The sequence below is a fragment of the Anthonomus grandis genome, chromosome 10 (assembly GCF_022605725.1).
Source record: "Anthonomus grandis grandis chromosome 10, icAntGran1.3, whole genome shotgun sequence".
NCBI classification, from domain to species: domain Eukaryota; kingdom Metazoa; phylum Arthropoda; class Insecta; order Coleoptera; family Curculionidae; genus Anthonomus; species Anthonomus grandis.
Genome location: NC_065555.1, coordinates 26,821,954 through 26,848,355, shown reverse-complemented (window position 1 = coordinate 26,848,355; position 26,402 = coordinate 26,821,954). Strand labels below are relative to the sequence as shown.

Below are 26,402 nucleotides of genomic sequence, written 5' to 3'. Positions count from 1 at the left end.
TGTAAGTAATAAAACAGTGAAACTCCAAACCTACCTAAATTTAATAAATACCTAAAATTACACTACCTACTTATAGGTATACACAACAGTAATATCAGTTTTTTCACAAATAAAACAAAATAATAAATAACATATAAAATAAACGGAATCCAAAAATCAACGATAAAACCTACGCCACTGTCCACCCTTCAATAGTAATCAATGTTTTGAAACGGCAGCAAGCATTGTAAACAGGTGACAAATACGCTGTCCAATGAACTGTCGAAATAATTCATAACAAAAACACGTGCGGCGAGGTGGAACGTAATGTTGCCAGATTTACTAAACATGATCCATTTTTTGGACAAACATTTAATTGTACCATATTTAATGGTAAAACAATTGCGTATTAAAGCCAAAATGAAATAACTATTTAGATTATAATTATTAAGAATTTACCCTCTATATCTTGTGATTGTAAAAAATCTTACATTGCATATTATTAGAAAGTAAGTCCCGCACAATTACGTTTTGAGGTTAAACGTGTCAACGTCGAATATTTTGGCCCACATTCCTGCCGCTGTTTCAGATCCACTTGCCAGACTATACTATACTTGAAGTAGCAAACAAAGGAGAAGCATTGGAAGATAACGGGGAATTTGCACCCACTCTGATAGTCAAGCGGCCTTCAAGGCGATCCAGAAACCCAGGGGCAGCTTAGCGCTAGTCCAAGAATGAAGAAACGCATTCGAAAGACTCACAGGGAAGTGAGACTGAGGTGGGACCCAAGATACCAGGGTATTGAGGGCAATAAGTGGGCCGACGAACTGGCAAGACAAGGTTCTGTCAGCCCTTTCGTAGGTCCCGAACTTAGTCTCGGTCTCAGTAAAAAACAAATCTCCCAAGAACTTAATAATTGGCCCTGAGAAAAAAAACAAATAAGAATTGGAGAATGACAAAAGGATGTAGACAGGCCGCCAAGGAAATGATACCAGATCATGACGGCTCTAAAGCAAGGCGACTGCTAGCAAAGACTTGACAGAGTATCAAAGACTTGGTGGGAATCCTGACTGGGCACAACTGTCTAAACAGGCATCTACATCTTCTTGGTATAAAAGAAAGCCCGCTCTATCCGAATTGCGATACCGGGGAGGAAACTTCATACCACATACTAGGTATCTGTGATGGGTGGAGTCGTCTGAGAAGGAAACCTTTCGGAGTAACGACACTCCAACGGGAAGATCTTAAAGGTCTGGACTGGGACTACGTGCAAGCCGCTACTAAAGTGACTCAGTGAAGACGGCACATTGGAAGCGGAGGCGTAGGGGTGGGGACTTCATACGGAAAAGGGACTCCTTAGGCCTACTTGCCGAGCTCTAGGTCACTTACCTTTACGACTACTACTACTACTACTACTAGAGGAAAACAAGTTAGACTCCGTGCTGCCAAATCTATCCCGAAATACAAAGGAGGTACTGCATTAATTTGAGGTGGAATTATGATTGGTGGAAGAACTCCTTTAATTCTCATTCGACAAGCCCTAATAGGTCAAAGGTATATTGATTTATTATATTGATTATATCAGGCTCTGGCAAGCTGATTTAGGCGATTTTTTTAATGTATGCTGATAAATGCTTTAAGATAATGCACCTTTACATACAATCAGAGTTGCAAGTGTTACAGTCTTTCTTGCTCACCGGATCCTAATCCTATAGAGCATATATGGGATAAGATCAAAGGAGAGATTAGAACTCGTCAAAATAACCCTTGTAAGATAGAACAACTTATACAGGCGGTTTTAGAGGAATAGGCAAATGTTCCCAAAGAAGAAAAACAAGACAAAAACAACCGATTTTCGTAATGCCGTTCACTGGTTGACGTTTAGCATAATGTCATAATTGCATAATTCAAACAAGAAGCGTATGGAATAACTATCTTATAACCTTGTATTAATTATTGCAGGGGTTACTTCAAATGTACAAAGGGCCAATAATGTACCTGATGTAAATGTAATACTGACCATTGACCGTATCCCAATTTGAAAGTCTATTTAATTAGAGAGTGTTTTCGGATATAGTATATCAAGACTTTGTAAAGGGAAAAGTATTAAAGAAAATGCTATTTATTTTGAGATAGGTTTGAAAATATGGTCGAATTTTTTTTTTATATTTCGTTTCAATTTCAGAGTATTTCTAAAACTTAATGAAAATTTACAATTTTGTTGATGGGGCATTATAAAGTACAAAAATTCACAACTTTCCCTTCATTTAATCGTCCAGTTACCAGTCTTCGAACTTATCATCATTCGAACCTACATATGCTTTAAAAGATTTTTAAAGATATTTTTTTTGTGAAAATCTCTTAATTAAACCATTTTTAGCATAAATGTGAACCTATAACAACACGCATTTGTATATTAACCAGGCTAATTACAATGTTAAATCAAATACAAAATGTGTTATAAAATTTAATGTCCGCTCATAAAACTAGGGCTTTTCCTGTCTGAAAATAGCTGACCTTTTCTAAAAATTTACTTTAAAACATGAACCCTTCCCTTGGCTTAGAAATTAATGGATTATTTCCGCTTTCGCGTGACAATCGATAGAAGAGTAGGCCTTATTAGCCTTGCAAATAATAGTAGTTTTTTAATTAGATTTAGTAAATTAGCCTTACCTATATTATATTGTTGCCGTAATTTGTCCTATTTTATTTATATGATACTAAAACATCAACCTAATTATAGTAGTATGTCGTAATGTTTATATCCCCACCCGTGACAGGTGATGGAAACATCAGCAATCTTTTTGTAAATAAGCCCATCCTAAAAAAGGTATATAATAAATATACCACACGTATTTTTTTAATATATATTAATGGTGACTATCCAGTTTATTGATTAATGGCTCAATTTTATTTCATTTAACTTTAAATTAACAATTTAACATTGAAATGGAAGTGATATATGTCTGCTATAAGTGAAACATATGTCATGCGTTTATAGTAAAATTTATATAGGTTGGAGAATTGAAGATTACGCATTGTCCAAAATATAAGCAGTCGTCTTCTGTCATCAAATAAGTATTTGCTTGAGATGGTATTCTTATTTGCTCTTTTGAGTTTTTAAAGAATAATAAAAATATTATCAGCACGACTCATTTTGCTGTATGACTGTATGCAGTATTTTAGAATTTTAAAAATTATTGAATGTTTTTTACTGGCGCAATTTAGCAGTACTAAGTAGGGATTTATTTTAAACTATATTTGAAAATAAACCGATTTCTTGCAATTTTTTTATGTGGTTTAGCATGTTGAGGTGCATGGATACTTTATCTTCAAGATGGTCATAAAGACCACAATAAAGTGTAAGAACTTTCTATTGAGGAGCAAGAACGACTGGAAGAAATGGATTGTAGTACTCTAGAAGTGCATCCAATACGATCAAGTAGTTGTTAGAGAGAACTGGGTATAGACCATAAAATTCTTACCGGTATTTGGGTATAAATGGTTAAATATTCCAAAAATTACTTAATTACAAGAGTAGTAGTGAAAAATGGAATTTTGTAAAACCATAATAGAAAGAGAAAATAAAAATAGTTTTTTTTACGAAATATTCCCTTTTAAGATGAATCTTCTTCTCCATTACCTGGGAACTTCCTTCCTCCTGGCACAATCCTTCCATAATTTGATATTGGTTTCGAGAAAATGAGTACATAATTTTTCAACTCCGTACTCGTTAACTTCAAATATTAATTATTATTTTGGGCGACCATATTATAGGATCATTTTTTAATAAAGGTAATTTAAAAGCCAAAGAATACCTTTAGTTGCTGCAAAAACAAGAGTATAACCAACTGTCCCTCTTCCAACGAGTACTATCCAACCAGGATATGAAAAAAAACTTATATGGACTGTACTAAACATGGGAGAAAACCGAGTGTCGCGATACAAAATGAAATTCTCCGCAAACGTGCAAGACATCTTGGATAAGTTTGAAACTGCTGCAGTTTCACGGAATACCAGGATACGTGAATCTTACTTAATGGTCCGTTTTTAAAAGCACTTATATCTTACATAATAACCAACATAAAGAGCTCTTGGAGAATCCGTTATGCTTTACTGTAAAATCTTATGGAACAGTTTGCTTAGATGTCTCAGGCTCTATAGTAGAGTAGTTTTTAGTCTCCACCTCTTCCACCCACTGCTGCCACAACATTATCTCCTAACGAGAAATCATTAAAGTTCTATATGATAACCCTGAATGTTAACCATCGGACTAGAGTGAATCTTACCAGTGGTCATTGACATCATTCTTCTACTCGTCTTTTTAATCATTCAGTGTTATTTCCACATCACCAAAACTGATGAAACCACAAGTCTTTTGAAGCAAACGCAACTGAGAATGACAATTTAAGTTCCATCATCCCTAGCAGCCGTCAGAGCAACTCTTCGTCTACCTATAACACTTATTAGAGTGCCGAAGTACCTGATCCACATCAATCTGGTGTACCGCCTTCCTGCCCTTCAAATCATTTCAGCTTCAAACCTGGGATCGGTCTATTTTCAACAAGATGGTTGTCTTGCTATTATTTGCCATTATGGTAAAAACAATACAAAAACTGTTTTTAACTGTCTTATTAGTGGAACTCGCGATATTAAATGACCTTCTAGATCTCCAGATTTGTCCTTAAATGACTTTTATTTTTATTACATAAAATTAAAAATTTTAACCCTTCCTTGTATATACATTATAAACTGTCTTGTTGAAATTCATAAAAACAAAGATAGTTATAAAAAAACGTAGATTTTCATTCTTATAACACAAGTATTTAAATGAATAGTATTTATATACTATTATTAAATAGTATTTTAATCAACAATTATTTAAAACTACATGAATCAAAGAATAATTCACTGCCCTTTAGTCTTTACAACAAATTACCATGTTCTACCACAGATTTAATGAGACAAAATTGTTTTCAAATTTTGTCTTATATAAAAATAATTCAAAAAAATAATTAATAAATAAAATTAATATATAAAAAAAATTAATTCAAAATTTGTCTCGGTAAATCTGCGGTTCTACTCGCCAGCTATATCTTAAAAAATTCAAAGCACTCATCAGAGATACTCTTCTAGAACACAACTTTTATTCTGTTGATGAGTTTATAACCACGCCTCTGAATGAATGAGGTATAATAAGCAACAGTATTTATGTTCTTGTTAAGATGTCATAGCTTTGTACTTGTTTATATATGTATATATTTTTTGCCTATATTTATATGATTTTGTTTGTATTTTATTTTAAATTTGTGTAATGGCTTATAGGTAGGTAATTTTTTTTCTTTTAATCTCTTAATTGTTATTGAACTGTATTTTTAACTTCTGCATACACTTACCTTATCTTGGTTTAATTTTGTGACTTGTGTAAGACTGTAAGGTTACTAGCATCAATAAACTACTTTACTTTACTAAACAGACCATTTACAAGCACGAATTTAGTAGGCCAACAAATTTAAAGGAGTTGCAAGAGAAAATTGTTTAAACGTGTCAAATCTATTTTACCAAAAATGGTTTTAACATATTATTTACTTTTAGAAGGAGGTTTATTTGAGCCTTTGATTTAAAAAAATAATTTTTGTTAAGTTTATTTTTAAGAGTTTTAATTATACTTTCGTATAGTGTTTAAATTTTTCTATAAGTAACAGAATTTATATTTTATTTTTATTAAAATACTGCTTTAGTTTTCATAATGCAATACACAGCATAATAAACATTTTGAGATTATGATTCTATGTGGGTTCTACGCTGAAGCCTGCTTCGAAAATATATTTTAAAAATGCCTGAAACTTTTGTGTAATATTTTTCGAAATTTTATTGCCAGTAATGCATTTGCACATATTAAAGTCAGACGTCAACTAACGTCGTATTAAAAAACATCAACATACAAGACGAATCGCGGAGTGCACGAACTGAAAAAACTCTCTATGCGTAATGATCGATTCTCCAACCTGTATATGTAAAGCTAATGCCAAACATAAAATTATATTATACATATAATCAAATAAATTTTTTACCATATTTATGGTGTTTACGTTCTATTTACAACAGCAATGGGTACAGTTTAAGCGGTATACTTGAAAAGCCTTTATGTCTAAATAAAACTATACTTAAACCAAAGCTGACTTACGCTGTATTGCTATGTTGAAATATAACGAAGAACAAAGTTTCAAAAAAGATCAAGACCTTTTATATGCGGACCTTTTTTATATCGTGACTCTGAAATAAATCTTTGGATTTAAAAGAAACATACCCGAGGCCGCAGTAAGCATTATCATTGGGGGACTGAATCTTGATACCAAGGGGTATACCTCTAAGATATAAAGGCGTTTGATTTATTATTTGATAGGGGTGCTCAATGGATTTTAACCATACATAATAACTCTCTCTCTTCAATCGTTGCTCGATTTCGAGTTTTGCGACCAACCTTCGCCATGTTTCTCGATCCTCTACGATTCTCATGATATCTGCTATTCACATATTTGAAAGGTCCTTGGTTTGCCGTCCCCTTTCCCTTGGATCATAATTCTCTCCATCCCGTCCTTTCGTTTCACGTAGCCGAAATATTTAAATATGTACTTCTGTATTCTTGGAAGGAGCCTTTTTATGGAGATATTTGTTCTATGAGCTCTCCAAAGTATTTTTCACATCCTGCGGTAACATATTATTTCAAACGCTTCTATCCGGAATGCTGCGTTTAATGTCCAAGATTCTAATCCATAAGTTACGATGGAGAATATCCGCGCTTTTGAAACTATCATATTGGTCATTTTCTGGATATTGTGGCCTTTTGAGATTTTAACTAATCTATCCAAAACTTGTTTTGCTATTCCAATCCTTCTTCTGATTTGTGGTTCGGAGCCTACCTTTTTAGTTATTTTATAAGATAAATGACAGTGTCGCTGATTTCTATATCGTTGATGAGTCGGAGTGGCATTGGAATTGTCTGAGGTCCGTCCACAATGAACAGAAAGCATTTGGTCGTCTTCAGTCGTAGACCTGAAGCCAAACTAGGAGCTTTTACTGGTTAAAGTATTTCCAACAGTTCTTGTTTGTTTTGTCAGAGTTATCGTGTCATTATCGCCGTATATCGTAAGTTTGACATTTTTTCCTGAATAGAGGCTCCCTCCCACCAATTTTTTAGGGCCTTTCTAATAATCCATTTTCCGTATATATTGAAGAGAATTATGGAGAGAATGCAGCTTTGTCTAACGTCTTTTTTGACGCTGTAATCTATTGGGAATTTATCTTTTATTTGTAGGGCATATTCTTATCATACAGATCTTTTATGATATGTATGAGATGTTTCGGGACCCTCCTCTCACTAAAGATACTCCATAGTCATGCCCATTGTACGGTGTTAAAGCTTTTGCTTTAGGCAAGGAAACTAAACATAGTTGATACGTTGTACTCGTATACTTTTTATATAATTTGTAGTAGGTTCATAAGTTAATCTTGCGTTCCATGATCTGACATAAATCCTGTTTATTCTGGAGGAATCTGAGGTAGACGGTAGTTCTTTGATCGTTTCTGTATGATTTGCAAGAGAATTTTACTGGCATGGCTAATCAAACTAATGGTTTTGTAATTGCCACATTCATCTTTAGATCCCTTTTTATGTAGAGGGATATATATTAATGCCGTTCAACTTTCAGGCCATTTACCATTTTACCATACTTTTGTGTAGATTTAATGCAGAAAATCTGTGTTATTGTTGCCGCTGCTTTTCTGCATTTCAGGGACGCTGTTGTCAGATCCAGGAGATTGGTGACTGGATTTTAATATAGAAGGTTCGCGTAGCTAGAACTCATTAACTGGCTTTTAACTATAAAAAGCTCATATGGGATCTACCCAATAATACTTTAAACAATTTTGTTTTGTTTTGCCTTAACAGCTAGGTAAAGATAGGTATACGAGGAATAAAGCCCTAACACAATTTGTACTTATGCGTCAATATGCATATCAGTTGATAAGGTTTTTAGAAATGGCCCTATATGGCCTAAAAACTACTCTTGAGTTCACCTGATGACAAAGAAATAGCACTGTCAACATTCTCTTGATATAAAAAGAGCGTTTAATAACGTCCCGACTACGTTACTCCTCAATCCACTTTTGCGAAGAAGAATTCCATCTAGTCTTTGCAACTGAATTGAGGCTAGTCTAAGACAAAGGATAATCAGTTCCTTGGATTCCTTAAGTCACTTACTTTTGCTATAGCAATAGTAAAAGTAACCCAAGGCTGTCCCCAAGAAAATTGCTTAATGCAATAAAAATGTTTTATTGTAATTACGCTGGTCAGTTTTGGTAGATTATATAGTAATAAGAATAAACAATGAAAGAATACATTGCTTAGGCTTTGTGGGCGACTTGGTCATAGTAGTGACCAGTTTTAGGAAAAAATGTCCAGAAAGAAAAAAATAATTACCTAGGAGGTATTTTGGACCAAAGAATGATATGAGGGCCATACAATAACAAACCTCTGTCGAGAGGAGCAAGAAGCCTCTGAACATGTATGGTGTTACTTTTAATATATTTATTTAATATTCATCTATTAGTATCAGCAAGTAAAGTCTCTTACAAAAGTAAAAAAAATATGAAAGGCAAATACATATACCTAAAAAATACAATAAAACGTATGACATAAATAAAATAAATTATTTATGTCTAAAGCTACTCAGAACTAATATAAAAAGGCATAACACAATGAGGTTACAAGAAGTCAGCAAAATTGGATCGAAGATACTGCATAATCTTGGTCTTATGCAAAATATATTACTCGTAATGGACAGATTGACAGACAAGACTTTGACGAACAGACGAGACAGAAAAACTGTACTCCATAATAAGATGTGCCAATAAGGAATCTGATACCGCGGTCTCAAGGAGTCATTATTCCTGGGAAAGTGTGAGTGAGGCACAAACTTTTCATGATTCTTACTGACAAACAAGAGGTACAGGAGAATATAGGCACATCGGCCAGGATAAGAATTTACAGTTTTTTGAATTGTCAATTTCAGCATTCTGTATAGCCTAGATTAGCAATTACTCTTATGCATCTGCATTATAATGAAAATATTTTCAATATATGGGTAGGGTAACCTCCATCAAATAAATATTACCTCATTACGGAGTAGAAGAGTCTAGAATATGCCGAAGCTGAGGTGGACATTTCGTATTAAGGAAATACATCTTCAGGGACGCATATCAGGGACAATGTATTACGGGTCAACCCTCTACATCGACACCAGTATGCCTACCAAACAGGTAAATCTTGTGAATCAGCGATTCACGAGATAACCCAGAGGGTCGAACAATCTCTGAACAACAAAGAGATCGCCCTAGGAGCTTTCTTAGATATTGAGGGAGCATTCGACAATACGTCATATGACTCAATCAACCGTGCGATAGCAGCACGAGAAATACATCCCATGATTGGCGGCTGGATAACCCAAATGCTAAATCATAGGAAAGTAGCAGCAAATCTCAACAGCACAACGGTTAAGGCCAAAGTGTGCAGGGGAACACCGCAAGGGGGCGTACTGTCACCGCTGCTGTGGAACCTTGTATCGGACAGCTTGCTGATACGACTGGAGAGGCAGCTTATCCTTGCTATAGGATATGCTGACGATATAGTCATCCTTACACGAGGGGGTAGTCAGGCTTATGTATTCGAAAAAATGCAAAGAGCCCTGACTACTGTCGAGCACTGGTGTGAGGAAGAACAACTAAGGGTAAACCCCACAAAAACTACTCTGGTTTCCTTTACCAAAAGAAGGAAACTAGAGCCCATTAGAAACATAAAATTTTATGGAGAAAATCTGCGACTTGAAGACGAGGTCAAATATCTAGGTATAACCCTGGATAAAAAACTCAGCTTCAAGAAACATGTAATCCAAGCTACAAATAAAGCCACGAAAACTCTTATGTACTGCAAGAGAATGTTCGGTAGATCATGGGGACTGTCACCAAAAATGGTACATTGGATGTACACGACAATGGTTAGACCCATCATTACATACGCAGCACCTATATGGTGGCATGCGGCAGAAAAGAGGACTGTAATACAGATACTCAACAAAACACAACGAATAGCATGTCTGGGCATAACAGGAGCGATGTCAACAACGCCGACTGCTGCCCTAGAGAACCTGATAGGACTAAGCCCGCTACACTTAGTGGTACGGGCTGAAGCTATAACGGGGGCGAAAAGACTGCTGTCAAATGGCGCAACAATCCTATCGAAAGATGGGCACAATGCCCTATTTGACAAAATACAGGACCTTGGGCGCCTGGCCCTAAGAACAGACAGAACCAAGGTCACATACCTAGACAAACCTTTTATCATCAAAGAAAAAAGGGGACCACTGGACGCAGAAGCGAACAGGCTCAGGCAAAGAGGTTACTCAGTATGGCACACGGCAACCAAACGATCCAAGATCGGGGTAGCTGTGGGCATGGTGGAGGACGAACAACAGGGCAGACAACTTATGCTAAACCTGGGCCTCGAAACAACAAATTTACAGGCAAGCATAATAGGAATTCAAACCTGTGTCCAACTGATGAGAGAAGGGCTGCCAAGAGGCAAAACCTTCGCAATTTTCACAGGAGACCAGGCTGCGACACTTGCACTACAACAGTTCGAGACTAAGTCAAGGACTGTGCAAAGCTGCTGGGAGGATCTCAGGAACCTCGCCGAAGCGCAAAATAGGCCAGAGATAATCCTAGCAGAGAATATGGGCAACAATAAGGCTGCAAGAAGGGCTAACCAACTTGCAACCCAGGGAGCCAGCAACAGCCTGGTAGGCCCTGAACCAACATGTTATGTCAGCGATAAGACCTGGAAGAGGGAAATCGGCAACTGGCTAACAAACCAGAACAAATTCTACTGGGAGCAGCTGCCAAAGATGGAACAATCCAAACAACTTATAGGCAGCCCACCCTTCAAGAAGGGTGAGAACATACTTGGCCTCTCCAGACAACAACTGCGAAAGGTCGCAGGGCTACTTACAGGCCATGCACCCAGCAGGAAACACCTGCATACGCTAGGGAAATCAGATACCTCGCTATGTAGGGGATGCAATGAGGAGGACGAAACAACTCCTCACATACTGTGCTTCTGTGAAGCATATAATCAAACCAGGGCAACATTCCTGGGGGAAGAGAAACCCGCACCAGAGGGTATAAGAAATCTACCACTGGGCACAATCCTGGACTTCCTTGAAGCTACAGAATTGAACATGTGGGACTAAACATATGGGACACAATAGGACTGCTTCTTAGCAGACCGCAGTGTAGGGAGCCACAAGGCACCACCCAGCGGTGGAGTTTTAGTGGGTATAGGACGAGACAGACTCGACACTGAGTCCCACACTACTGGGGGCGGCGCCGCGTAACCAGTGTTCATAAAGAATTTCTCCACCGACCCAAAAAAAAAAAAAAAAAAAAAAAAATACATCTTGGATGAGAGTTCTTCAACATGCAACTGCCAGGTCAAGTCTTGGTCAGTTACGGCTTCATCCAGACTGTATTGCCTACAATCCATAACTACAATCTCTAAGGAAAAAAAGTCTTTTTGGTTTTGTTCTCCTTTAAGCTTAATTGCTTTCATATCGCTCCCTCCCTCTAGCTATCCAAGAATGCTGGATAGGCCGCCATCAGCAATCAAGGATTTTGTATAAGCATAAAGATAAAATGCATACCCAACAGAACAGCTAGGAAGATCATTGACACACACTAGAAAGAGTATTGTGCCAAGAGCAAAGCCTTGCAGTGGTACGCCATATGCCATCAACAAAGTCTGAAAACACCTGCAAACAAATTTATGATATTGACTCTTGTTGCTAAGTGACCGGACTGTGTAAATACTTGAATTATCAAGACCCAAATTGGACAGTTCGTATATATGAGTAAAGGAATATACACGTAGATAGGAGAGCAATAATATAAAAAAAACTACTTTTTTTTCTTACTATTGCTCATAATATAAATTATATTTTATATTATATAAACAATAATAAAAAAAACTACAATTTGCGGATAGCGAGCACATTACTATACTGGATAAAATTCTCTACAATGAAAAGATCTCCAGTATAGTTTTAAAGTCAGTCCTTTTTTTAAAGGAAAATACAGGAAAATTCATTAAGATCATTACGATTCCCGAAAATATTAATTAAGCTATTGATCTCTATTATACAAACAGCATGCATGTGAATTTCACTATACGACAGGAGGTCTCAATTTTAACAGGTTCTTCAATAAAAATGCTGCTCAGTGGCACCTTTGATTCTAACTACGCTATAAAGAAGGCTGCAGGATAATTATCCAACGTTAACATTGACGAGTAAATTTCCATAAATATTTATTGTTGACGGTACAATAACATTAAATAAAAATAAATTACCGTTCCAAAAGTTTTTGGGCTGAAATTGATAATCCTCAATATAAGTAGTTAAAGTTGTGTACCCGCCCCTTGACTTTCCAATGATTTTTGTTGCCCTATCTTTGTAATAGTTTCTAGTAAGGACTAAGTAAATTCGTATTCGTATATTGAGTAAATTCTTGATTGATCAAGACCTGACTACGAAGGCTCCGCTCTGGCATCCGGAATGGTAGTCTGAAGTCTCTTTTCTCAAATGTTCGTAGTCATCTTGGACGTGTAATAGTATCTACTACACAAGTCAAAATGCAAAGTAATACGGATCAACAAGCTTTTTTTTTAGAACTTGTGATAGAAGAGTGAAACTTTCTCTTTATCACCATTTTTCTATTAACTCTATAGTTATCTAATGAATCTATACAATGTAAGCTGCTGTAGCAACTTTTAAAAATGAATTATTTAACGCGTTAAATAGGAGGATGTAATTAGACTAAGAAACTAATAGACCAAGTATCATTTAATCGTGAAGAAGAGCTTCATACTAGTATTTCATTTCGACTCACTTATCGTCGCTTTGGTAGTGAAGAGTCGTAACCCACAAAAAATTGAAAATTGAGTTAAGACTGTCAACAAATAGTAAAAAGTATAAATTTTGATTATTAAAAGTATCCTAAGCCACAACCTATATAAAGTCCCTGAAACATAAAATTTGCTAAGAGATCTAACCCACATTTTAATATAGTGAATAGGCATAAGCAGCTTAGCACTTTTAGCAACTGCGTTTTTAAGCGTTATGGATCAAAATATTATAGATGTAAATAAAACTAATCCACATTTTTATGGTTTCTGTGTTGGCTCTTGCGTCCCTGTTTTGGCCCGCTCGTGAATGCTGAGTATCTTTTTATCTCTTTTTGGTGTCGTTAGTTAAAAAAGAATCAATATACACACAAAGTCTACTAAATTACCTTTCGAAATCGCTATTTGTTTATGTTTTGGAATAATAATTGCACGCATTTAGTGCGCTTTATATTCTTGAGTTAGAGCGTTGACTGTTTAGTTTTTTTGTTTATTTAGTTAGTGTTTTTGTATTGTTAAGAGTGCTTTTTAAAAAATGTCTTCAAGGAGTAAACTTATAGTCCAAAGAGCACTAGAAATGCAGTTAAATGATGACGAAAGGTCCGACGAATCCTCTGATAATGAAGAAAAAGAATATACCATACTATCGCCGGTTTATTTTGGTAAGTACATAATTATTTTTCGAGTGAATAGTGCGGAATTAGGCGTACGTAATTCGTAATTAACGTACTTTCTGTATCTAACATGATTATAAATATGTACAAATTAAATACCTAACTTATTGTAACTTATAAAAAGATAATTATTAAAATGTATGCACATTTTAGATAAAATGCCGGTTACTGCAGGAGATTGTGGGCAAGACATTCCCGATACCGATGGGTTATTATTATCGCCACCAGTAACAGTTGAAGGTATAAAAAATTTAACGCAAGTACGCAGTCGCATGTGATTTATTAAAAATAATGTTTTTTTTTCAATTAATATTTTAAGTTAAGTTTAATTAAATTAAATTAAAAAATTAAATAAATATATTTATCGTTTGTAATTCTAAGCATGCATCTGCGTTACATTTAAAGTAGTCGTTTTTTTTTTAATTACGTTTAAAATGTTATTACTTTTAGGCAGAGAACAAAGCGTTGAATTTCCGGGGCTGAGTGCAGTCACTGCTTACCATCAAGAATTTTTGAACAGTCGAGTATCACCACCAGTTGAAGGTAGTTTGTTAATTATTGTAATCAAGTACACCATATTTTTAATTTTCAGTGCAAAATCAAGAAAATCGAAACGACGATAACGACGAAGCATCTTCAAGTTCAGAACCGTTAGCAAATGTAAGAAAAAGGCTTTTGATGGAAAGAAACAATGCCACATCAACATTCGATGTCACCGAAAATGCAGAGAAGGAAAAGCTAACAAGAAAACGAAAACGTGACCCATCAAAATGGACCAGAAATGTCCAAAAAACTTTAAGAATGGAGGGAAAAGAATATCGGACACAGAAGGGAAGACCTAAAAAAGCAAAAACAGTAGCAGAGGTAAAATGTAGATGTCATTACAAATGTAATGAACTTTTTTCCAATGAAACGCGACATGATATTTTTAACGAATTTTATAATATAAAAAGCGAAGAGTCAAGGTGGAACTTTATTGCTAAACATGTTCAGCGTATCCCAAAGAAGCGTTCATACGTTGTACAAAAAGAGGGTAGTCGAAGAAAGTTTACCTTAGTATATAAACTTACTGCAAGACATACACAACATCAAGTTTGTCAAAACTTTTTCCTTAAAACTCTACAAATTTCGAGTAAAAAAGGAACTTACAGCACTGGATAAAAGTTCTGCACATGGAGTCGTTAAGCCAGATCAAAGGGGCAAGAAATCACCACCGCAAAAAAAATCTGAAGCAACCAAAGACATAATAAGATCTCACATTAAAAAATTACCCTTAATTTCTTCACATTACTGTAGAAGCACAACAAAGAGGGAATATCTCCCTACAGGATTATCTGAAAATAGAATATATTTAGATTATAAAGATTATTGTGCAGAGCTTGGAGTAGTACCAGAAAAAGCTAGCTTTTATAAGCATATTTTTACCTCGGAGTTCAATATTGGTTTCCATCGGCCTAAAAAAGATCAATGTGATTATTGTGCCGAGTTTAAAAACAAAAATGATGAGGAAAAGATAAAAATGCAAGACAGTATGGATGCACACTTGGCCCGAAAAACAGAGGCTAGAGAAGCAAAACAAATCGACAAAAGTCGTGCAAAACTTGACAAGAGTTTTTCGTGTTTTGCCGTAGATATGGAGAAAATTCTTTTAACGCCTTCATTACAAGTAGGAAAGTTATACTATACCCAAAAACTAAAGACATTTAACTTTACCGTATATAATTTGGGGACTGCACAAGCTGAAAATTTTATGTGGCATGAGGGGGTTGGCACCAAAGGTTCGTCAGAGATCGCAACCTGTTTGTGGAAACTTTTAAATGGCTTTAGCCCTGAAGTAAAAGAAGTTACATTCTATGCTGACACAGCATCGGGACAAAACCGTAACTGCATTAATGCTGCCATGTTTTTACGAGCTGTACATTTGCTTCCGATTGAAATTATTAACCAAAAATTTATGAGTCAGGACACTCTGAAATGGAATGTGACAGCGTTCATTCTGCCATTGAAAACCGTGGTAATAAAATCGATATTTACACCCCAGAGGGTTGGTACACAGTAGCTCGAACTGCAAAAACTAAGCAACCATTTTACAATGTTACTGAAATGAACTATTCATATTTCTTAAATTTTAAATCTTTTTCCAAATCCGCAATATTAAACAAAAAAAATGTACAGATGGAAGTAATTTGAATTGGTTAAAAATAAAATGGATTCAATATAGGAAAGAAGAACCTAACAAAATTTTCTTTAAAAAACGTCCTGATGATTCTGAATTTCGTTCCATAGAAATTAAAAAGGCATCTTTAAGAAATGGCGTATCTTCCCTAAATGCAGTTATAACTAATTTGTATACAACTAGGCTTGCGTAAGTTATGCGAATCTGACTTCATAAAGTCTGCTTATCACGGATTTTATGAGGGACTAAGAACCACTGATGAGGATCAAGTTGAATCCGAGAACGACGAAAACTGACAGTTTAAATAAAATTTATTTTTAAACATTTTGTATTAGTAATATTAATAATAAAAAGTTAAAAAAAACTGCTGAGTTTTATCATTATTTTATAACATTATTATTGTTAGATCTTTTCACATCTTAAAATATTCCGGCAAAACAACTAGCTCTGTGGTAGTGAAAGGGGCTAAGCCACATAAAACCTAAAATATTGTTTATAATTTCAAAATAAAAATATCCACACAACAAGTATGACACCTAATTACAAATATCAAAAAATTGTTATGATTTGACCTTTTTTTAATATTCTAGAAAAGAATATATAAGTTTTTTGGAAACAAACTTTTTTGAAAGCGCGCTAGCTCCAGTTTTACTTTATGTGGGTTAGGACAGTTCACAACCAAAGCGACGTTATAACTTTATATTTAGGTAGCCCATAAATTGACATTTATTTAAAGTGCAAATAGATCGAGAGAGCGAATCTAATATTGACGATACTTAAACAAAATTCTACAAAACTTCATTTCTCTTACGGTTTTAACTACATAGTTGTTCTCGGAAATTAATTTTGACAGAACGTTTTCTAGGTCACCCTCTTATTGTTTATCATTACCTTACTTAATTTACGACTTTTTTTTAAGTTTACGTAATCGAATCTTGAGCACTTTAAACAATCCAAATTGTTGTACTAAATCGTTTTTTATGGCTCAGTTGTAGAAACAATTATAAGTATTAAGGGTATTTAAGTCCGGTGAAATGGTGGCGATATATCATAAACAAATTATATCTCATATATTGTCCCATTATCGCAGTAAAATATCCATGAATATTGCATTAACAAATCCCACATACAAAATACTATCAAATATTCTTCTTAGTAAAATAACTTCCTTTGCTGATAATATACTGAGAGAATATCAATACGGTCTTATAGCAGAGAGATCATCTCTTTGAAAAAGGATTGATATGCAACAAACGTCTACGCAACCTTTTTTTAACTTTCCAACAAGCATATAAGAGTCTAGAAAGAAACACGTTACCGAAGAAATTGATTTCAAACCAAAGCAGTTTTGAAATAAAACTACGTATACAAATATATTGACACTCCTTCTTTTATACTTTTTAACCTCGTATTAGACATCTGGAATTATTCTACTGAATCCTGGAGAAAATAAAACTGCTATTGTCCTACACAGTGTATTGTGATCTTAAAGCAAACTTCATTATATCCGTAGAAATTACTTTTAATAAAGATAAGGGAGCAATGGATAATATTACTCAAACCCTTTGCGATTTCGAGATTTGAATATTTAAAATATCTTGGACCAGTACAAAAGCACAAAACAATCGGCAAATCGAGGTTCGTCTACACTGGATAGATACAGCTGATGAAATGTAAAAATCTTAATGTATCGAAAATCATTTGAGTATGAACCATGGATAATGACAATGACAGATGAAAAAAATCTTAAACACTTTAAGCGTAAAAAGCTTTACAGACCCTCCCATGACGATACCATAAATCAGTATGGACTATGGAATCGGAACAATTACCAAAATCAGTAGGACACAATCCAAGACGCTTTAGAAAAAAATTACTTCAAATCTATAGAAAATAAACATGATTTTTAACTGTAGGTGGATACTGATGGATCGAATACAGTGAAAAGAAATTACTCAATTAGATCCATCCGAGGTTCTAAGAGATGATGATGAATATTCATGAATGATTATTTTAAACAGTTTTTCCTTACTACTTCACACATATTATACCGAGTGACACAGGAAAAAGGGAACACTTAATAAATAATTTGTTATTAAAGATAACCAAATGAAATTTGGTATATCGATAGAATGGTCATAAGAGTTTTTTTTGACATATTTTATTATTTTTTGTTACTTCCGGTTTAACAGGAAGTAGTACTAACTTTTTTATTTTAAATGAAACAATCGGTATATTATTACGTATTTTGATAGAAAATAATAATCTGAGAATAATGACACCGCATTTGCCACTTTTTGTTTTATGCTCATATAAAAAAAATATTTTCTTAAATTTTAAAATAAGGTGTTATAAATGCATTGGAAATTTTAATTTTTAATCAAGTAATCACTGAAAAATAATAATTTACATTGTGTTATATTACTTTCAATCAGTTTTTCAAAAATACAGTCAGCAAACATTTCAAATATTAGTAGACATTGAAATTCTTTCAAGAACTACGGCAAATTTATTTGAATAACAAATAATAATTGAACTTGACAAGATGTTATGTATTATGTCAATTAAAGAATAACTCAAGAACGCGTCAAAACGCACCCTCTTAGTCAATAAATCAAAGTCTTTATATGACTTAATTTTTTTCTTCTTATGGGCTTATTATCAACCGATTTAAAAAATAGTTATATCAAATTATTAGGAAAAAGAGGTTGTTCCCAATAATGTGCTATTTAAAAAAACAAAGTAAATGCCAAAATTAATGGTTTAAATATTTTAAAAGACGTGTAACAGATTTAAATCATAAAATGTAGCGAAAACTATTTTTACGTGATTAAAAATTGAAACTTTCCACGCATTCATGGCACCCTATTTTAAAATTAAAAAAAAAATATTTTTTCTATGAGTATAAAACAAAAAGTAGCAAATGCAGTATCATTATACTCAGAAAATTGTTTTCTCTCGAAATACGTAATAATATATCAAGTGTCCCATTTAAAATAAGAAATTTAGTGTCAATTTAGGTTAAACTGGAAGTGACAGAAAACAAGTGAGTATCAGCAGTCAACAGTTTATAGATTATATTTATATCTCTTTAATATAGGTACTTTTCTAGGGTAATATGTATAATGTAGGTATAATTCCAAATTTTTAACTAACAATATGAGTTTATTTTTGGACCTTTAATTGTTGAAGTATGGTTTTTCTTTTCCTTTTTTTTTTTACAATGAGTAGGATATGCTTTTGCTCAAATTTGTTTTTCTTTTTATTGAGTTTTTATTGTGTGTACATGGCTATTTAATCACGAGTTTCTTTGTACTTTTGCTTCAAGAATCCAGTAATTAACTCGTAATGATTGGTTTCTCCTAGAGACTTTATCACCTTATATAGATATTTATTCATAATATTCATATAGTGATTCTTTAGTTTAAACTAGCCTTTATATAAAAACAATTAACGATTAATTAATGTTTATTTCAATTCTTTGGGGCAGTTAAATAAATAATAGAGGTTTATTATGTTTGGCTGCTTAAAAAAAATACGTGTTTTGTTGCTTTCTTTTTTCTGTAACTTATATATTAGGTATATTTTTGTTAGAATATTTAAGATTTAATTTTTTTTTCTTAAAGATGACAAATTTTTTGGAATTTAGTGATGAGGTTGAGGAGGGTAGCAGGTTGGATGTAGTGTTGGCGGACGACATGGGACGGGCTGGCGAAGTTTTTGGTGATAGTGGTGGGCTTAATATTATACATTTTAATATCAGAAGCTTACAAAAGAATTTTGATGAATTGATAATTTATTTGAATGAATTGGATATCACAAAAATCGTTATTGTAGTGTTGTCAGAAACATTTACAATTAGCAATGTTGACACATTCAGGCTTGCTGGTTTTGATATTTTTTATAATAACTCTTTCTTTAATAAAAATGACGGTGTTGTAATGTATATAAAAAATAATTTGCATGCAATATCTCAAATAATAAAACTAACTGAAACTAATCTCTTGCATTGTACTATGAAAATAAACGATATTTCTTTGGGTATTACCGGTGTATACAGACCACCTTCTACAAATTTAAACTTATTTTTAAACGATCTGGAAACACAAGGATTTATAGGAAAGCAAAATATGTGCAATATATTTATTGGGGATATTAACATTAATATTTTGGAGGAAACTGATATGAATGTAACTAAGTATTTAAGTGTTATGTCGCAAAATGGTTATATGTCGTGCATAAATCAAGCAACAAGAGAAACCCACAATTCTAAAACAGCACTCGATCATATATTTTTAAAAATAGATCAGTTTGATTTAAGAAAAAACTCTATCATACCATTAATCTTTAAAACTAATCTAACTGACCATTATCCTATTGGGCTATCTATTAAAAATGTAACAAAAAATATTGCCCAGTTTAATAGCATGCAACGGAAAGCAAATATAAATTACACAAATTTAGAAAATGATCTGGCTAAAGAAATATGGGAAGAAGTGTTTACAAACAACAATATAGAAGAGTCATATACCTGTTTTAAAAATAAAATTTTATATTTTCTAAGGAAACACACGTATATTATAACACTAAATAGCAAAACAAGAAAACGTAAGCCTTGGGTAACTCAGGGTATTATTAATTCTATAAAACAGAGAGATAGCATGAAAAAATCTTTAAACATGAACCATAATATTGCTGATGAAATAAAATATAAAAAATTTAGGAATAATTTAACTAAGGTAATGAAATTGGCAAAAAATAATTATTATAAGCTAAAAATAGATGAATCCAAAAATGACCACAAAAAAACATGGAAATTTATTAATGAGATTACCAACCATCAAAAAAAAGCGCCTCAAAATAATTTTAAAATAAAAGTAAATAATGACATAATAACAGATGAAGTAACAATTAGTAATACCTTTAATGAGTTTTTTACAAATGTAGGTTCAAAAATTCAAAAAGATATCAATAAAAATTCATCGAGTTTTAAAGAAAAAATTAAAATTAATCCTAACTCCATGTTTCTTTTTCCAGTTAATACAAATGAACTTATAATGCACATTAAAACATTAAAAAATAACTCAGCACCAGGGGAAGATAAAATTTCAACTAATTTAATTAAAAGAATACATGTTCATATTTTAAAACCTTTAGCTTACTTAATAAATTTGTCATTTTCAACGTTTAACTTACCCTCTGATTGGAAAGTCTCTCTGGTATCTCCTATATTTAAATCAGATAATCGTGATGAAACTACTAATTATAGACCCATTTCTCTCATAAATAACTTTGCTAAGATATTTGAAAAATGTTTAAAGTCAAGAATAATGAATTTCCTGGAAAAGAATAATCTTTTATATCAAAAGCAATATGGTTTTCGAGATAAAAAAAATACGGAGAAAGCCGTATTTGATTTAGTTAATAATATTAACATTAATCTACAAAACAGAAAAAAAAGTTTAGCAGTTTTTATGGATCTTTCGAAAGCCTTCGATACCGTTTCACATGAAATTCTCTTTAACCGTTTAGAAAAAATTGGTATTCGAAACGGGCCTCTTAACTTATTAAAAAATTATTTATCAGATAGAAAACAATTTGTTAAGATTAATAACACAATGAGCTCTCCTAAATACATTAAAACCGGAGTTCCACAAGGGACAGTGCTGGGACCAGTACTCTTCCTTGTGTATATTAATAGTATAGGAAGCTTATTGGACGACTGCGAAGTTATTTCGTACGCAGATGATACTGCATTATTGTTTTCTGATAATTCTTGGAAGAGAGTCTTTAAAAAAGCCGAAATTGGCCTTAGTAAAATGTATGAGTGGCTCAACAATAGTCTTTTAAGTTTAAACTTTAATAAAACTTATTATATGAGTTTTTCCGCAACGTCAGTAGATCAACCACCGCCCACAGAGATTGTTATTCATAATAATGACTGCTTATCGCATAATGATGCATGTAATTGTATCAAAATAAAAAAAGTTGAAAAAATCAAATATCTGGGGGTTATACTGGATCAGTATCTTAAATGGGAGGAACATATTGCATTCGTTAATAAAAAAATTAGAAATATTTTCTATAAATTGTATCAGGTACGTGAAATCCTAAATGTAAAAATGTTAAAAACTTTATATAACGCACTAATAGAATCCAATTTAAGGTACTGTATTATTATATGGGGTTGCGCGTATAACAATACTATAAAGAAGTTGTTAATCACTCAGAATTCTGCACTAAAAATAATATTTAAAAGACCATATAGATTTTCAACTGGTGAACTATATAATAATCTAAATTTACTAAGTGTCAGAAATATTTATATCCATTCCACTTTAAACTATGTCCATACTACATTATCACCAATTAATAGTGATTCTATCAACTATCTCACAAGAGCAACAAAAGAGATAAATATGTTTATTCCATTTAAACGTACAAATGTGACCCAAAGATTTGTAACCTATTATGGGCCAGTTCTTTTTAACACACTGCCTGCTGAATTGAAAAAATATTATAATTATCCAAACATTTTCAAAGCCAAAACCAAACAATTTTTATTGAAAAATCAAACATTTTTTGAAACGTTGTTCTGAGTTTGTGGATATTGGGTTATTTTAGTGCATGTTAGTCGTAATTTTTACTACCTTTTTGTTCTCTCGCCTGTTTTCCGCCTGCATAGCGGCCGGGCTGTTGCCGTTCTTAACCTCTTAATATCTGTGCCATTTTTGGAAGAGGAAATCTGCACACAAGGTACGTCATTAGATGGCCTTAGGCCGATTCCTCTTCTTGGATTTTTACATTAGGTGTGTAGGTATTTAACGTTATTTTTCTTCTCTCATGAAATAGGGTTGTTATCTATTTTTATTTGTACCTATTTACCTATGTAACAATAACACATTTGTATATAACTTTACGTAATATATTTGAATTTGAATATTTGAATTTGAATGTCAAAAGATGCTCTTATAACAATTCTATCGATAAACCAAATTTCATTTGTTTATCTTGAATAGTAAAATAGTTATTAAGTGTTCCCTTTTTCCTTTATCAGTCGGTGTAAGGCAATAATTGAAAGAACTCGTCCATTATCTCAAAGAGACTTATGTAACTAGAGAAAAAAATGAAAACTCCAAGTCTCAGTCTCAAAATGTCTTTTTTATTATTCAGGTGACATGTTTCGCTAATGAAGCATCATCAGACCTATAATAAACAGAAAAACACACGTAACTACAATAAAACCTTACACTAAAACAAAATCAAATATTAAAAATTAGATAAAATTACCTTATAGCTAGGTGACCTGATAAGTACTGACAAATATAATTTAAATATGAGAATACCCACATATTTTGTAATAAAAAACAATAACACGGCACAAAATAATTAGGGGTTTTTATTACAAAATATGTGGGTATTCTCATATTTAAATTATATTTGTCAGTACTTAGCAGGTCACCTAGCTATAAGGTAATTTTATCTAATTTTTAATATTTTGTTTTAGTGTAAGGTTTTATTGTAGTTACGTGTGTTTTTCTGTTTATTATAGGTCTGATGATGCTTCATTAGCGAAACATGTCACCTGAATAATAAAAAAGACATTTTGAGACTGAGACTTGGAGTTTTCATTTTTTTTCTCTAGTAAGGCAATAATGTTTAGTTATTGTAAGAAAATAGTGAGCAAAATCTTTATATTTCAATTCAATTTTCAACAAAAAAAAACGGTGTATAAACAAGTATATTTCAAATCACAATTTATTTTTCTAGACCTCCTATATTATTTGTAATACATATTAATTTTTTTAGGAAATCCTTTCAAGAAAAAATTCCACTATAAGTGATTTGCAATATGAGTTGGCAAGAGTTTGTAAGGCCCACGATGACCTCCTATTTACATTTGAGGAAAAACTGAAAATGTATGGTATACCACAATCAGAACTTGGATTTACCCCATTAAGGATGATTCCTCAAGGACAGGCCGGATTGGCAAGAGGTCCAGCTGGATTGGTAACTCAAAATAAATAAGTGATAGATTAAACTGGTGTTTCAAATTAGTTATCAATTTTTCGATAACAATTACCAATAAAAATATACACTTTTATGTATTGTTTTTATTTGACACTTGATAGATCAGTCGTTAAAGGCTATATACAGTGAGAGTCTGTAACTTGGAATGAATTTGATAATAAATAAATGGAAGCGTATTCGGAAAAACGCTCGGATACGTCAATAAAGATAAGTTGCGCATTTTTAACAATAAAAAGTTTTTATACAAAGTGTTCCATGTAGGCGGTGCTAATACCAATTTTCTTATTTTTAATGGGACACCCTATATGTTATTATATTTTTGGATTCCACATGAAATTCCAAACATTTTAATGTATCACATGCTATACTTTTATTCACCTGTTTTTAGGTTTTGATTTTTTATTTTAAAAGTGTTTTAAATTCAAAAAATATACGTCCAGTGCAGTGCAGTAAAAAAATGTGCAGTTCAACATTTTTTTTCGAAATGTACTTATGAATGTCCTAAAAAAATATGCGCAGTTAGCGCAGTTGCAATTATTACCCTAATTTAGTGTCTTTACGCTTCATTTCTCAGCTAATGTGACAACGCAGCATCCTGCGTTTGGGTTTAAAAATAGATTCCGCCCTGTTTTTTCTTCTCGGCCACCGATTGTGTTCTTATGTTTTTTAGGTTTAATTGTCACCGTAGTCGTAATAGTAGTTTTTTAAGAAGAAGTAGTATAAGTTTTGCTCTCCTTATACGCACACGTCACGTTGTTGACAATTAAACAATTAGTGAGTAGCGCGCAGTGTTTGTTACCCCATAGTTTAGTAATTATGTTTCTCACGCATTAATGATGCAAAGTTGTTTAGTTTACAGTTTTACACAGTAAAAATTTCTCTCGCCATAAAATAAATTTCGCAGCTATATGCTTTTGTGTTAGATATAGTTGTTGTCTTAGTGGACAGTGTTTTTTGACGTCACTCATTTACATTCCCAGTGGTTCTTTTTCTCTGACTCTGACTCTTGAAAATTTAGATTGGTTAGGATGTACTGATTGGGATAACCTATTTAACCTACAGTGAAATACAGTGTTGAATTGGGGTCAATAAAGTTATTGATCCATTGTAAGTGCATGCAGAACCTTACAAGGGTTCTAACGACCGTTAAATTTTAAATAAATTGTTTTGTTCTGAATCATTTTGTTTTATTAATTAGCAACAGCTAATTACAAATGAGCAAGGTTGAGCTAAGACCCAAACCACGCCAGCTACAAGACGTGCCTTTACTGTCGGATAATCAGATTTAAGTTTCTTTTAATTTTTTTACGAAATGGGCTATTTAAGTAAACATCACAAGATTGAAATCTTAATGATGATTGGGTACGGAGAACAAGAACCCAAAATCAAGTTTTGCGTTTATTCAGACAGAAGTATCCTGATTTACCACCTATATATCAAAGTACAATCAGCAAGATTGAAAAACAGTTTTGGGAAAATGGTCACGTAAGAACAATAACTAGTTCTCGTCGATCTACGCTTAATGAAGACACCAAAATTAATGTGCCATTGAAGAAAACCCTAATATTCCCACTAGGCGCGCCAATTTGGATTTGAGCTAGTCTGCAGTAGTAAGGGTTCTTGAAGCAGAAAAATTTCATCCCTATAAACTAACAATTCTCCAGGAACTCAATGAGGAGGATGCAGATAGAAGAATTGAATTTTATGAATAATTTATGGAATTATTGCAAAATAATAATCTTATCACAGAAAACCTTCTCTTTTTTGATGAGTTGACATTTACGCTGAACGGAAAAGTAAATCTAAGAATTAAAGAAAGAAGTATTTTCTAAGATCCAGAAATTATCTAACAAGTTTATCTGTGGGCCAGGTAATATACCTAATGTCTTTTTAAAGAACTGTATTTATAAAATTAGTAGGCCTCTCCAGATGATATTTAATATGTCTTTACAGGGCTCTACCTTCCCAGAAGCTTGGAAGCACAGTTTCATCATGTCGATATTTAAGGCTGGCAATAGGGGGGATATTGTTAATTATCGTGGAGTATGTATTTAAAACTCATTTGCCAAATTGTTTGATAGTTTGGTTTGCGGTCAGCTAACATGGCATTGCAAAGAAATTATTAGTGAATAACAGTCAGGATTCTCTTCTAGGAAATCCACAACCAGCAGTTTGGTTCAATACGAGTGTGATCTGTTGGGGGCTTTGGAGAGGGGGGTTCAGACTGATGCGGTCTATACCGACTTCTCCAAAGCCTTCGACAGGGTGAACTTTGGTCTCTTGCTGGCCGAGTGGAAAAGTGCTGGTTTTCGTGACTCCCTCTTAAAATGGCTAAAGAGTTTTCTGATAGGAAGAACTCAGAGTGTGAAGGTGCATGGCTGTACTTCTGCACCTACTAATGTAGTTTCAGGGGTTCCTCAGGGATCTCACTGTGCCCCTCTGCTCTTCAATCTATTTGTGAATGATATGGTTAATGTGATCAATCATAGTTTTGTAAGTATGTTTGCTGATGACCTGAAGCTCTACATGC

The 26,402-nt window shown here is 33.3% G+C and overlaps 1 protein-coding gene across 1 annotated transcript in view; it reads left to right on the top strand.

Moving 5' to 3' along the window:
- LOC126741449 (dynein regulatory complex subunit 4) overlaps nucleotides 1–23,945 on the top strand; it is a 107,544-nt gene extending 83,599 nt beyond the window's left edge. Inside the window, exon 10 of the mRNA XM_050447863.1 lies at nucleotides 23,651–23,945. Within this exon, the coding sequence (XP_050303820.1) occupies nucleotides 23,651–23,869 (219 nt within the window). The 3' untranslated portion in view covers nucleotides 23,870–23,945. The remainder of the gene's footprint in view (nucleotides 1–23,650) is intronic.
- The last annotated feature ends 2,457 nt before the right edge of the window (nucleotides 23,946–26,402 follow it).